General features: G+C 42.1%; 1 protein-coding gene across 1 annotated transcript; it reads left to right on the forward strand.

Annotated features, from left to right (window-relative positions):
• Positions 1-1,781: 1,781 nt before the first annotated feature.
• On the forward strand, positions 1,782-11,819 carry TIPRL (TOR signaling pathway regulator). Its single transcript, XM_020784956.3, has 7 exons — positions 1,782-2,022; positions 4,072-4,251; positions 6,225-6,324; positions 6,450-6,581; positions 7,561-7,656; positions 8,884-8,946; positions 10,190-11,819. The coding sequence occupies exons 1-7, from the start codon at positions 1,922-1,924 to the stop codon at positions 10,322-10,324; spliced, it is 807 nt and encodes a 268-aa protein (XP_020640615.1). The 5' UTR covers positions 1,782-1,921; the 3' UTR covers positions 10,325-11,819.
• The last annotated feature ends 412 nt before the right edge of the window (positions 11,820-12,231 follow it).

The raw sequence follows: 12,231 nt of genomic DNA on the forward strand, positions 1-12,231 counted from the left end.
TTAATATTTATACAGTATTTTATATGGATACTAGCTATACAGTCTTCATAGCTGTTGTTCAATCTGTTTTTCATTATCTCCTCACCTCCCCATTTACGGTGCCATTTTTTTTCTGAAAGAAAAGCGTTCAGTCCTGCAAACCATAAAATGAATAGCTCTCTCTATGCCTATGCCGCACTCCTTTTTCTCTTAGTATTACAACCAGAGAGCCAGGAAAATGCAACAGACAAACAGGGTCATCCTTCTTGAATTTATAGTAAACAAATGTATTTTTAAAAAAAGGGGGGGGAAGAGGATTAGTGATTGTTAATTAATCCACTGCTGCTTCAGCATTTATTGTCTAGACCAGTTATTCTCATCTTTTTTTGCCATGGCCATAAACACAATATAAAAGAAATATAGATTGAATTAGGATTGTATAAATCATATCAAAAATCTTATAAGGTGGCATATGAAAAAGTTTTTCCAGTCGTTGTGCCCTTCCAGTGTGCCAGGATCCCCCAGGGGGCTATATGGTCCTCATTGAGAATGGCTGGTCTAGACTAAAATGCTAGATTGATGGCAACAGTTTTATTTCTTAGGAAGCAGTTGGGCAGCATGTTGATTGTTAAGCAATTCCACTTCTAGTTCCACACAGGTAAAAGGGCTGGAGGTGTCCTTTTAAATGAAAAATACATACAAATCCTTGAGAAAATCACGTGCCCTTGTGGCTGCACCCCCAACAGACAAGGCTATTCCTTGCTATGAGTGATGTGAGTCACACTGGTGACTTGGAGTCGACTTGGTTTTTTTTTCAATGACTGGGACTCAACTCCTGACTTGGAACCCATCAACCCCTCCCTTTATGTAGGGACAAAAACTTGTTTTTAATAGCGATTTGGGCTTGGTACCAAAGACTTAACAACACCCCGGTATGTAATCTCCGGTCTCAGAGGCATTATATCTGTCAATATAAAATTTTTAGGGAACAAGAGTGGGAAGGCATTTCTGTACTTGTGAGCTTTATGATGGAGAAAGTCTGGGAAAGCTACTTTTTTGGATCACATCTCCCAGTCAGCATAGCCAGTAAGCAGGATGGCTTGAGGTTTTCTGGATGGCTTGAGGTATTCAAGAATGCAATTTCTATAAATTCTGAGGAAAGGGGCTGTAGTGAATTTCTGCATGTCATGCATGATTTAGATCTTTGTTTCGGTCTCAGATTTCAGCATCAGTATAAAACAGAAAGTTAAGCGGAAAAAGAGGCCCAGGTCCTGATGTTTTTCCGAACCCGTGTCGCTTGTTTTGTAACTCTTGCGTAGAGTTGACTCGGGGAGGAAAGGGACTGTTTTTAAAAGACAGAGCAGGGGAATGTCCACGGTGAACATCGCATACCCCTCTCTGGCCTTTCCGCATGTTATGAGGCGTTTAAAGGTACAAACACCGCGCTGTATAACTGATGCTGGGGAAACGAACGAATGAAGAGCATCTCTTTCTGTAGCGCAGGGCCATAATTATTTCGAACCACTTTCAGGAAAAGCAGTGATTTGATCCCTGCCCATTCGCCGGGCGATACCTTTTCCGCCTCGGTTCCTGTGCTTCTCGTCCCGCACATGGAAGACGCCGCCGCTTACCGGCGTCTTCCATGTGCGGGGCGAGAAGCACAAGAAGCGTTCGTTGGAGGCAACGGAAGTGTGGCTAGAAAGCTCTCGAGGCTGCGGCGCCCTTGTTTGGCTTCTTTGACGTGCTCACCTCGGAAGGGGAAAGGGGGGCTGCTCGGTTTGTTTCCGGTGGCGGTTGTTTTGGGGAGGAAAGAGCAGGCTGAGAGATTATTTTTTTTCCTGGAGTTTGGCTCCGTGGCAGCACCTGAGGGCCTCCTCCTCCTCCTCCTCCTCTTTCCTATGGTCGCTCTGCCCTCCGTGCTGCTGCCGCCGCCGCCGCCATCATGATGCCCGTCTTCAAGAGCAGCCGGCGCGATTTCACGTTCGGGCCGTGGAAGCTGACGGCCGCCCGGACGCACATCATCAAGTCGGCCGAGGCCGAGAGGTACGCGGGAGCCGGGCGGATGGGAAGGTTCGTGGGGGGTGGAGGGGGGGAAGGCCGTGAGCGAAAGGGAAGAGTTGGCACACCCGCCCGAACCCCCGGGGACGGCGGGGGCCGAAGGAGCAACCCCCAGGCGACGCTGTGGGCCTCTCTTTTTATTTAACGGCCGGGCCGTCGATGGCAGGGGTGGTTCTGGACTCGGTTCTGCTTTGTATTACAGGTGGGGAGTAAAGGTTAAGAGTACACCAAGCCTGTTATGGCCTTGAGGTAGACTTCTCGGCTGCCGGGACCAGAGAGATGTGCCACATTGGTGGGGGCGGGCAGGGATGATTGGGAATGACCGGCAACCTTGGTCTCAACAGCAGTGAGAATGTAACGGGGCTACATCTTCCAAAGCTGTAACTATTGGGCGAGACATCCCCATCCCCAGACGTGAAATCTGAAATGGATGATGCGATTAGGTGGCTGGAAAGATGTGCGCTTGATCGCACTGGAAAGGGTCACTGTATCAGGAACAACCTTCCTTAAAGCCACCCTCCTGTCTGCCATGGATGGTTCCAGCCCGCCTGCCCCCCAAAAGTAGAAGCCCTACAGTTGGACCCAAAAGGGCCAGCTTGGGAATGGTTCAGGTTGGGCTGGAGTGTCCTGTGATCGTTGGGATAGAAATTGCATTGTAACTGCTCCAGAAGTGGTCCAGGTTGTGATCTGTTTCCCTGTGTCATCACATCTCTACACTTCTGACCTGATTATCCAGCCCAAAGATCTCCTGTACGTAGAATTAGTGCAAGGAAATTACCTCAGAGGGAAACCACAGCTGTGATACAAGGATATCTTCAAGCAGGATCTGAAAGCCTTAGGAATTGACCTCAACAGATGGGATACCCTGACGTCTGAGCGTTCAGCCTGGAGGCAGGCAGTGCAGCATGGCCTCGCCCAATTTGAAGAGACTCTTGTCCAGCAGGCCGAGGCAAAAAAGACAGTTCCGAAACCAGCAAAATCAGGGAGCTGGACAGGGACAGATTATATTTGTCCTCAGCGTTGAAGGGACTGTCACTTTCGAATTGGCCTTCTCAGCCACACTAGACATTGTTCCAAGGCCTCTATTCAGAGCACATTACTATAGTCTCTTGAGACTGAAAGACGCCTACTACTATTTTGAATTAAGACTTAAACAAGGAGGCTTGGTCTGCACATCTGACCATGACTTTTGGAACCTGTATCACTGGTGGCTCTGTTATGAGCAGCTTGATGCTGGGTTGAAAGCTAGTTTGTGATTTTCTCTTGATCAAATACAGTGGGGTCTCAACCTACAGAATTAATCCGTATTGGAACGGAGTACGTAGGTCAAAAAGTACGTAGGTCGAAAATGCATTCCCCATAGGAATACATTGAAAACCTATTAATCCGTATCTGGCCCACCCACCCACCCCCCAAATTAAAATAAATATTTTAAAAAGCACATGACCTTTTTGAAATCTTCAAGGGGTCCCCCTGCTGCTGCCATTGCTGCTGTTGGAGGACCCCGAGGGCTTCGGCGCGGCTGCCAGAGGCCTCTCGGAGGTCCCCTGCCGCAGCCATTGAGGCTGCCAGAGGACTCTGAGGGCTTCGGCGCCGCCGCCGGAGGCCTCTCAGAGGTACCCCACCACTGCTGATAGTGCTTCAGAGCCACTATCGGCAGTGGGGGGACATTAAAGTTATGGGAAAGCCTCATGTAAATGCTAATGTGAAGTAATCTTATATGTGACTGTTGTGTCCACATGCTGAAAAACTGTGATCAGCTGTGACTTCCCAGACTATGTCAGATCCTCATGTTGTAATATTTATATTCATAGCTTTGGAATTTGGGATCTGATGATTTGGACAGCCCAAAAGGTGAAATGAATATGTCATGAAGTTTAGGGAATAGTTTCTTTCTTCTTATTTCATCTTAAATAAACAGAATTGACTTCCTAAAGATAGTCTGCATTATACACAACATATTAGAATATTTCAGTTTGGCTGGAACAGTGAGAACGGGTTTCAGAGTGACATGATTATTTTGATTCCATGCAGATTAGCTGAAGAACTGCAAATGCCATGTGTTCCAGAAATGATGTTTGGAGACAATGTCTTAAGAATTCAGCATGAATCTCTGTTTGGGATAGAGTTCAATGCAACTGATGCTCTAAGATGTGTAAATAACTCTCAAGGAACTGTTAAAGTTGCTTGTGCAGAGGAGTGGCAAGAAAGCAGGTAACGGTATATCGGTGTAGCTAAAATGAGTACTGAAGAATACCTCAGTCTATATTTATTTGTATCATTCATTCACTGTGAGATTCTGTTATCTAAAGCCCCTTTCCTTTTTCCCTTATGTGAAGGAACTAGAATTGTGCATTTTGGTCTCATTAAGTGTCTTTTGATTGTTGGAATCCGGCTCCAACAACCTGTGGTGATGGGAGAGGTCCCTGAAAGGTTCCGGAGGGAGAGACCTCTGAAATAAGGAGACTGCAGTCGAATTAATCTTAATCTTTTCAAAGCGTGCTCAGGATCATTGGCTGAAGTTGCTGTTCAAATGGTCAGTGATAACAGCTCTCTGTGAAGACAGCTCAGCTCTCTGTGATATCAGCTCAGCTCTCTGTGATATCAGCTTCCCCAATGATGCCTGGCACCTCCTTTTATTCTCTTACCGGTTACATAACATCAACTGTCAGGTTTACATGAGCCAATAGGACGCTCTGCTCAGTAACACACCATATTACATCACATGAGGAGATCAACATGGTTCATACAACATGGATATTAACATGACAAGAAATACCTTTATATGTTTAGCTATGGCATACATTCCCACATTTGATAGCCTAATGCAAGACTGACTACAAATATGTCTAGGTGTACTAAAGGTCACGCACAGAATAATCAGCTATGTTTATGTTTAAAAAGAAACGTAAACCATTTAATTGACCCCCTGCCTTAACAGTCTTAGTTTTATTCTGAAAAGTGACAGCCTCTTATGCCTATTAACTTCTTATTTCAATAAGATTTACTGTGATGTTAGTATGTATAGGATTATAGCCTTAGGTGTAAAGAAGTAGCAGGTAGAAAGGTTAGAAAGTAAAGCAAAAAGCAAAGCGTGCTGCTTATATACCGCCCCATAGTGCTTCAAGCACTCTCTGGGCAGTTTGCAAGTTAATTATGCAGGCTACACATTGCCCCTCCCCCCCAGCAAGCTGGGTACTCATTTTACCGACTCGGAAGGATAGAAGGCTGAGTCAACTTTGAGCCGGTTACCTGGGATTGATCCCCGGGTCGTGAGCACAGTTTTAGCTGCAGTACAGTGGTTTAACCACTGTGCCATGAAGCTCTTCATGTACTGATGTACAAACTGTACATCAGTTTCTGTGTCAAAAACTTTGAGAAAATACTGCTGCATATTTCTACCTGATCTGTAATATACAAAATATGGCTTATGTAAATGATACTCGCATATCAAACTTGAGAAAGTTTACAGATTTACAGATGCAGTGGTGCCTCGACTTATGAACTTAATCTGTTCCAGAAGGTGGAACGTAACTTGAATTGGTCGTAAGTCGAAGCACTATTTCCCATAGTAATGCATTGAAACCCCATTAATTCATTCTGGCCAAAGACAAAAATCACCAAAAAACCCAAACAACACTGCAAGCCCCATTGGAACGTGCTGGGGCCGGAAAACACCCCCCCACCAAAAAACAAAAAAATCACAGCACAGAAACATAACTTCCCCCAGCCCAAACCCACACTGCAAAAACCCTGTATGTACTCACTCAGAAGCAGAAATCAGGCAGCCCGAAGCCTCCCTGCAAACGCACACGCTCATTCAGAAGCAGAAACCAGGCAGTCCGAAGCCTCCCTGCAAATGCATACTCTCTAACTGTTGGGGTGAAAGAGCTAAAGAAACAGCCTCTTCGCCACCAACGGTTAGCACATTGAATTCCCCACCTTCTTCCCTGCCTTTTTTCTGCTTATAACTCGAAGCTCCAGTCACAAATCAAAGCAAAATTTTGAGGCTGGAGCTGGTTGTAACTCAAAATGATCGTAACTAGGGATTTTCGTAAGTCAAGGCACCACTGTATCATGCTTATTTCATAGGGAATGTTGCCTTAAGAACTCTGACTATCTCTCAAGGTAGTCTCTGATTCTGCGTCTGAAACGAGATACAGTACATTTATTTCTCTTTTCTTAAGGTCTGAGCCTGAGCACACAAAAGAAGTTGTTAAACCATACGATTGGACCTATACAACAGACTACAAAGGAACTCTACTAGGTGATACATTAAAGTTAAAGGTGCATTTTGAACTTTGCTCTTGGTGGCTGAATGTCTTCTAAGCATGAATCTGTTGAATCATTGCTAAAGCATAATTTGATAGAAAAATACAGTTTTTAAATTTTTCTTGTTCTTTCTTCCTTAGGTTTCTCCCACAACAGAACATATAGATACAGAGAAACTTAAAGCCAGGGAACAGATTATGTTTTTTGAAGAAGTGTTACTGTTTGAAGATGAACTTCACGATCATGGAGTTTCAAGCCTGAGTGTGAAAATAGTGAGTTTAGTCATTTTGTTCATGTTTTATCTTAGAGGAGAAAAAATGGATGACATCCAGTTGTCTAACTTTTACACCAGTGAAGCCTGTTACTACACTCTGGAACATTTAACTTAAATTAAAAGTGTCCTATCCCCTTTCATATTCTGAGGCTGCCTAGGGTTCCATTTTGCCCTGGGGAGCTGGCGGGGAGCAAGGAGCCTTTAATATTAAAAAATTGTTGCTGGATTCCCAGCACCGCATTCAAGATTGCTGCCGGTGGTCTGATGATGATTTTTTACTATTAAAGGTGTCTCCCCCAATATGCTGAGGCTCCTAAAGCCTTTCTCAGGGTAAAAGGGAGTCCTAGGGAGCCTTAGGACCTGAAAGGGAGAATAGAAACCTTTTAATTGGTTTAAATCAAATGTTTCTGACACTTGATCCGGGTTATACCAGTATAAAGTTGAAGAGCCTCAACTTTAGTGACTAAACTGCTGTACTGCAGCCAAAACTGTGCTCATGATTGGGGGTTGAATCCCAGGTAGCCGGCTCAAGGTTGACTCAGCCTTCTATCCTTCCGAGGTCAGTAAAATGAGTACCCAGCTTGCTGGGGGAGGCAATGTGTAGCCTGCATAATTAACTTGTAAACCACCCAGAGAATGCTTATACACTGTGGGGCAGTATATAAGCAGCACGCTTTGATTTGCTTTGCTACTGTGTTTTGCCCAATTCCAAGTCTCACAAACAGCTTTGAAAAATGTACTGTTCTGTGGATTTTTCTAATCTACTTCTTAGTACATGCCTGTTAGTAACTTTGTGCCTACATAAAATTCAAAAATGAACTTGCATAATGTTTCTCTGATTGCAACAGGCGATATACTGTTAAAGATGAATACAGGCTTCTGAGGCATATGCTATATTTCTAAACTACTTGAAAGACTTCTGGAGTAAAATGTTGCAGTTGTGTGCAAGTAAAAATAATTATTACTGTTTTTGACAGAGAGTAATGCCCTCAAGCTTCTTTGTGCTATTGAGGTTTTTCTTGCGAGTTGATGGAGTGCTTATAAGGATGAATGACACAAGGCTTTATCACGAGGTAAGGAAGTTCTGAAGCTGGCTGGATAGTTCCGTAAGTTAGGTTTCTGGCTGCAGAACCAGAGGTTGGGAGTTCAGTTCCCTGCTGTTTCTCCTAGGAAAAGAGGCACCCTGTGTAGCCTTGGGTCAAACTGCACAGTGTTAGAGTGCAGAAGAGGATGGTAGACCACTTCTGAATGCTCTCTGCCTAGAAAACCCTGAAAAGCGTTGCCATAAGTCAGAACTGACTTGGTGGCACATGGCAGTGATTATTATTAATAAAGTTTTGACATGTATGTTTTATTCTGAGGGGCTATAAAATGATGACAATTGTTAATGTTCCAAAGGAATAAAGTCTTTTATTTGTACATTTTTCATTCTTGTTCACTTACCGCTCGATGTTCATGACTCTGCATCAATTGCAGAGGTAGCCCATCTGGCACTTCCCCGCCTCCCTGCACAGTAGACCATGCTATGTAGTCTTCACTAACAAGTATTCATAGCATGGTTTCTAGTGCCCCCTAGTGGCTGGTTCTGCTAATACATATGAAAATAGTTTTTTTCTGGATATTTTAAAAATTATTTTAAATATTTTCAGATTGTGGATTAGTGAATCCCTGGATACTGACCCTGTGGATGAGGGAATCCTTCTGTATTGGATATTCTGTTTAGGACACCATACAGAGTTTCTTTCAGTGGTGGTTGTTTTCCATACTCCCTAATTGTTACATTAGTGTTACTATTGGCAGAAACATGCTTGTTTCATTACTTGTTCATGTTTGCAAGTTAATACTGTACCAGTAATTCAGCATCTTAACTGGAAATAACATCAGTGCAGGAGATGACCATTTAACTGGGAAACAAAATGAAGGGTACACCACCCTCTTCAATCCAGTATATAGTACGCTAAACTGATAACTTCTTGTAATCTGTATGTTAAATTCACACTGGCCAGAATCCTAGTGGTAGTTGTGTAAGGTTTGCATAAGTTGCTATGACTAATTGTGGGTAATTGACAAGGTATTGGGATGCATCTCAATTATGCAGCTGGACATGTGACCAAGGAGGTGACCGAGATACACTCCTGCAGATTGTAATTAGTCACACAAGTTATGCAAATCTTACACAAAGAGCAATAGGTATCTTGCCATTTTAAAAATATACATGATTTAAATTGTGGCTGCATGTGGAGATGTACCCCATGTTTTATAACACTGTGTTTCAGCTGTTTTCTTTGTTTCATTCTTAGGCCAGCAAACCCTACATGTTGCGGGAATACACATCTAGAGAAAGCAAAATATCAAATTTAAAGGTATTCACTTCAAGCATAATGGACTGTCTTTATCAGAGTTTCTAACAGAGTTTGTATTGGGATAAATTTCAGCTGTGACGAACAACAGGCTGCTGATATTTTCCCAGGGGGGCTGATATGTCTCTGTAGGACTCCTGGGTGAATCAAGAACCCTGTTTAGAGATCTGACACCAGCACAAATTATTTTGGCCTAAATCCAATTGTTAGTCCTAACTACAATAGGCCTTAAATGCACTTTGTATTTTGGTGCTATTGCAGTTGTATTGCATTGCTTGTATTATCTTAGGCCCTTAAATACATTAGGATTAAAATTGCATACAGCAAGTGAGCTGTGGGGTATTTTCGCACGCTAATGAGAATTCCATTGTATTTAGATTTAGGTTTATTCCTAAAATGACTAGCATTCCTTACCACAGAAGAAGAGAGGCTATTCCTGCCCCAGGCTTCATAGGTCCAACGTATTCTCTTTTGCTGTGTCATCGTTTGCTGAAAGATAAGATACTTTTTGTTGCATTCACTAGCAGAAAGAATAAACCAGTGATAAAAATAAATATGATCTGTTAAGACCCTTATGTGCTTGTTGAAGACCTGTACATAGCTAAGTAGAATAATAATAGGTGGAACTGTTTATAATTCTTCAGGTGAAAATACCAAAGTGCCTACATTACAGATCTAATTCTGGGAGGATTCTGTAACAAAATGTCCTATCCTGTTATATGAGGGTTATACATATTTTTGCAATCTTCAAAATGCTTGTTAAGTTCTAGCCGGCAATATAATACACTATATTTGAGATCCTAGCCTTCTGTCACCTTTGGGCACATTGGTGGAAATCTTGTTACAGAACTCCATGGATGTAACAGGAATGACATCATCAGCACTGTCAAATTGCTGCAGATTGAAGGCTTTATTTGGCAATTTCAGATGCACCTCCTATGTCATACTATATACAAGTTGCGCACACATCCAAAATCACTGAAGGAAGCTTTTAATCAGTGGCAGTTTACTGCTGCGGTCATTCCTGTTGCATGCATGGAGATGCACAATAGGATTTCAACCACTGCATGTTTTTCAGGAAGTCTGGGAATGAAGCAAGAATTAAATGAAATTAGAATGCACAAGTGAAAATATAAACCATTTTAATACATTTTAATTAAGTTTTATTGTATATAGAAGTAGCTTCTTTTTTTTCTTCTTGGCACTTTTCTCCTTAATTCTCTCTTTAATCTGTTTTTATTTTAAGCATGTACCCCCACCACTTTTCACGGATCCTAATGAGATCGCACAGCATTTACCAGTTAAGGAGAATATCTGTGAGAAGCTGGAGTTCCCAGAGAGTGTGTGTCCTGAATCCATAGCTACATCTGAAGGCACTTAAATGGAAATTTACAGAATCTGGTGGACTTGAAACAGATCTTCTGGAGACCATGCAATTTTTTTGGCCATTTACATCAAAGATGCCACTACTTCTCAGATACAGATCTGTGTGGATATTTGACTAATATTTCTGTAGCTTTGGGTGGGTGGAGCAAATTTCACAATTTTGCTTATGTTTCCGTTGTCTCTGTATTTGATGTGCTTGGATCTGTTGATAAGCAGGTTGGGAACTGGAGTTCGTGACACTGGAGAATAAGCCCATAACTGTGCATCAGTACTTTTGATACTGGTGTAGCATGTCAAGAAATTCTGGAGGGTTTTGGAAGAAATAAGATACACATAAGCTAAAAACAGCTCTTATGAACTTTGTTTTAATACAGTCTTTTGTAATAGAAGGATCCTGTTTCATACAATGCATAAAACACATCACAGTTGTTATGCTTCTTCTGTATGTCAAATCTCCTTAACTTTTGGCGGGGCACTTGGTCTTGAAAAGTTCACAAATCTTTAATGTATATTGGATGCATTTTTATCAGTGCTGTGACAATTTTAATAAGAAACCTGTGAGATGCTGTTTGATCTATTTTACAGAAAACAAAATTTTACACATACCTCAAAGCAATTTAAGTAAAAGTTAAATAATAAGTTTAGCCAAGTATAAATAACATAATGGGCTCTTGTTCTGCCTGCTTCCTATCATTATCATCTATGTTTCTTAAGTGGACTAGAAATTAGCAAGGGATGCTCATTGAAATGATTTGTACCATTGCACAATCTTAATGGTCTTTGGAGTTTCCTTCAGTTAGTAAAAAGCCCATTGTCACCAGTTCTCTTAATTACATTCTCAGAACTGGTAAATTTGTGTGATGTCGCTTCTACATAATATGGTAGTAACTGAGTCTACTACTGTGTGTTGGATAGTAAGTCTAAATTATTGGTATTTTAATTCAGAATGATTGCAAGGCTATTGTGGTCATATCGTAGCTTAAGCCCCATTGTCTCTTGCCCTTCTAAGGAGATATAATCTGAAAGATGAAAAAGTTGTGTTTTGTCCTCTGATATGCCCTATTCTAGAGCCATTGTTTGATTCTTATAGAAAGTGAATCATTGTGCTTGCACAACACAGTTGCTTATTGAACATTTTCCAGACAATCATCCTGGAGTCCAAATGCTTCCCTATATCTCTCTCCCTTAGATGTGAGCAAACCAGAAATGTGAGAGGATGGTAATATTAGGAAAACAGTGACATTTTGGTTCCTTTGGTTTATTATGGCAGTGGGGTGTTAAGAGCTGTTCTCTGTCTAGCCATATGCTGCGTGTTTCTGTATAAATCCTTGTCTGTGGCACTAAGTGAGGGGGAATCTGAACAGCAGTAATAAGCATGACTATTCTGTGCTATTTATTCACTTCATGGTGGTGATACTCTGTGTTATTCTCTGTGTTGGTGTTCTCACTTCTGAAAGGGCCAAATTAATCTCATTGGGTATTTTATGATACTTGGTTCCGTGTGTATATTTTGTTGGAAGTAAGCTCTATTGAAGTTTGTGGGATTGACTTCTGAGTAAACATGCACATGAGTGGGATTTCATATACCAAAGGAGCAGTGGTGAGAAGGGCATGCAGTGCTTGCAATATGGTCCGTCTTGCTTTGCCCCCAGTTTTATACCCTCATGCAACAAAGGGTAACGATGAAAGGAAGAACTTTCTGCACTGGGGACTCTCTGTGTGAATTAGAACTCCAAAAAATCAGATACAAGAGGCTGTCCAGGTTTGTTCTCCTCCTCATGTCATAGGGTGACAGATGGTGCAGTGGAGTAAAGTGCTTCTGTTGCTCATGTGATGTGTGTACCCTGATTTAATGCCTAAATAGGGCTCTTTGTGGAATCACTAACAATTCAGTGGTTCATT

Source organism: Pogona vitticeps, chromosome 3 (assembly GCF_051106095.1).
Source record: "Pogona vitticeps strain Pit_001003342236 chromosome 3, PviZW2.1, whole genome shotgun sequence".
Classification (NCBI taxonomy): Eukaryota; Metazoa; Chordata; class Lepidosauria; order Squamata; family Agamidae; genus Pogona; species Pogona vitticeps.

Coding starts and splice junctions, on each gene's coding strand:
- TIPRL (XM_020784956.3), top strand. CDS start 1,922: ATGATGCCCGTCTTCAAGAGCAGCCGGCGCGATTTCACGTTCGGGCCG. Junction 2,023..4,071: donor AAGTCGGCCGAGGCCGAGAG/GTACGCGGGAGC, acceptor GATTCCATGCAG/ATTAGCTGAAGAACTGCAAA. Junction 6,325..6,449: donor GTGATACATTAAAGTTAAAG/GTGCATTTTGAA, acceptor TTTCTTCCTTAG/GTTTCTCCCACAACAGAACA.